This window comes from Neopelma chrysocephalum, unplaced genomic scaffold (genome assembly GCF_003984885.1).
Source record: "Neopelma chrysocephalum unplaced genomic scaffold, ASM398488v2 Primary Assembly neopelma1_92172, whole genome shotgun sequence".
Lineage (NCBI taxonomy): Eukaryota > Metazoa > Chordata > Aves > Passeriformes > Pipridae > Neopelma > Neopelma chrysocephalum.
The window spans coordinates 1-2,483 of record NW_020920924.1 but is presented as its reverse complement, the minus strand read 5'-3'; the positions used below and the strand labels follow the sequence as shown (position 1 = coordinate 2,483).

Here is a 2,483-nt window from a genome sequence, read left to right as displayed (position 1 = left end):
CCCACATCCCAAACCGGGAACGGGGAACATCCCACATCCCACATCCCAGGAACGGGGCCGGGAATGCCCGGATTCCCAAGGGTCCGGAGGGGAGGAGGAGGAGGAGGATGAGGAGGAGGAGGAGGGGGGTGTGTTGTGGGGGGCACTGCTATAGGACGCCCTCCATGAAGCTGGTGTCGAGGTGCTGGATGAGCACCCTGAGGAAGGACATCTCCTTGCGCGTGTTCTCGAAGATGACCCGCGGGTCGTCCGACTGGCAGCGCAGGCAGTTGGGGGCCATCACCATGGCCAGGTTGTTGACGTCCATCTTGGTCACGGCCACGTTGGACGGCTGCACGAACACCTAAGGGGGGGACGGGGACGAGGGACGGGGTCAGCACGGGGTGACCTTGGGGAACCTTCTCTTCTCTTGGGGAACCTCAAGAGGAGGAACCAGGATTGGTCAAGCAGGGCCGGGGTCAGCACAGGGTGACCTTGGGGAACCTCGAGTGGAGGAACCAGGAGGGTCAAGCAGGGGCCGGGTGAATTTGGGGAACCTCAAGAGGTGGGACCAGGAAGGTCAACCAAGGGCAGGGTCAGCACAGGGTGACCTTGGGGAAGCTCAAGAAGAGGAACCAGGAGGGTCAAGCAGGGCTGGGGTCAGCACGGGGTGACCTTGGGGAACCTCAAGAGGAGGAACCAGGAGGGTCAACAAGGCACCACGAACACCTGGGGGGGGACAGGGACAAGGGACGGGGTCAGCCAGGGGTGACCTTGGGGGACTTCGAGAGGAGGGACCAGGAGGGTCAAGCAGGGCTGGGGTCAGCACGGGGTGAATTTGGGGAACCTCAGGAGAAGGAACCAGGAGGGTCAACCAGGGGCAGGGTCAGCACGGGGTGACCTTGGGGAAGCTCAAGAGGAGGAACCAGGAGGGTCAAGCAGGGCTGGGGTCAGCATGGGGTGATTTGGGGAACCTCAGGAGAAGGAACCAGGAGGGTCAAGCAGGGCCGGGTGAATTTGGGGAACCTCAAGAGGTGGGACCAGGAGGGTCAAGCAGGGCTGGGGTCAGCACGGGGTGACCTTGGGGGACCTCGAGAGGAGGGACCAGGAGGGTCAAGCAGGGCCAGGGTCAGCACGGGGTGACCTTGGGGAACCTTCTCTTCTCTTGGGGAAGCTCAAGAGGAGGAACCAGGAGGGTCAAGCAGGGCTGGGTGACCTTGGGGAACCTCAAGGGAAGGAACCAGGAGGGTCAAGCAGGGGCACAGAAACCTGGGGTGGAAGGACCGACCGTGTGGAGCTCCTGGTTCTTGGGGGTGAATTTGGGGAACCTGAAAACCACCCCAAGAGGAGGAACCAGGAGGGTCAAGCAGGGCTGGGTGACCTTGGCGAATCTCAAGGGAAGGAACCAGGAGGGTCAAGCAGGGCTGGGGTCAGCACGGGGTGACCTTGGGGAACCTCAAGAGGAGGAACCAGGAGGGTCAACAAGGCACCACGAACACCTGGGGTGGGAGGAGGTGATGGGGCTGGTGGGAGATGGAAGGAAGGAAGGACCCCATGGAGAACCCAAAACCACCCCAAGAGGAGGAACCAGGACTGGTCAACCAAGGGCAGGGGTCAGCACAGGGTGACCTTGGGGAATCTCAAGAGAAGGAACCAGGAGGGTCAAGCAGGGGCACAGAAACCTGGGGGGGGACAGGGAGGGGGGACGGGGTCAGCGCAGGGAAGGGCGAGAGGAGGGACCAGGGTTGGTCAAGCAGGGCCGGGGTCAGCACGGGGTGACCTTGGGGAACCTTCTCTTCTCTTGGGGAACCTCAAGGGAAGGAACCAGGAGGGTCAACCAGGGGCAGGGTCAGCACGGGGTGAATTTGGAGAACCCCAAAACCACCCCAAGAGGAGGAACCAGGAGGGTCAAGCAGGGCCAGGTGAATTTGGGGAACCTCAAGAGGAGGAACCAGGAGGGTCAACGAGGGCCATGAACGTGGATGAGAGGAAGGAGGGGGACCCAAAACCACCTCAGGAGAAGGAACCAGGAGGTCCAACGGGGCGTGAGAGGAAGGAGGGGGACCCAAAACCACCTCAGGGGAAGGAACCAGGAGGTCCAAGGGAACCAGGAGGCCCAAGGAGGGCCACGAACATGGCGTGAGAGGAAGGAGGTGGACCGAAAACCACCTCAAGGGGAACAACCAGGAGGTCCAACGTGGTGTGGGAGGAAGGAGGGGACCCCAAACCACCTGAGGAGAAGGAACCAGGCCAGGGGATCCCGTGGGAGGGCAGGGGGTACCTGCAGGAAGCGGATGAGGTAGCACAGCACCATCTTGTTGATCCTGGGCAGCGAGTGGACGACGGCGATGGCGGCCTCGGGGTTCTCGTAGTGGGTGATGCACTGCTCGTAGAACTCGTGTGGGATCAGAGGCTCCTCCAGCTCCCGGTACCACAGCTTCAGCAGGGAGGCTGCCAAGGAGAAAATGTGGGATGTGGGACACCTGGCAGGAGCTCCAAAGCTG

General features: G+C 62.2%; 1 protein-coding gene across 1 annotated transcript; it reads right to left on the bottom strand.

The window, feature by feature from the left end:
- Positions 1-105: 105 nt before the first annotated feature.
- LOC113980086 (rho GTPase-activating protein 39) lies at positions 106-2,446 on the bottom strand (the record flags this gene model as incomplete). Its single annotated transcript, XM_027707342.1, has 2 exons — positions 106-343; positions 2,261-2,446. Coding segments are annotated over 2 exons (381 nt in total), but the record flags the coding sequence as incomplete, so codon positions are not given.
- Positions 2,447-2,483: the final 37 nt, after the last annotated feature.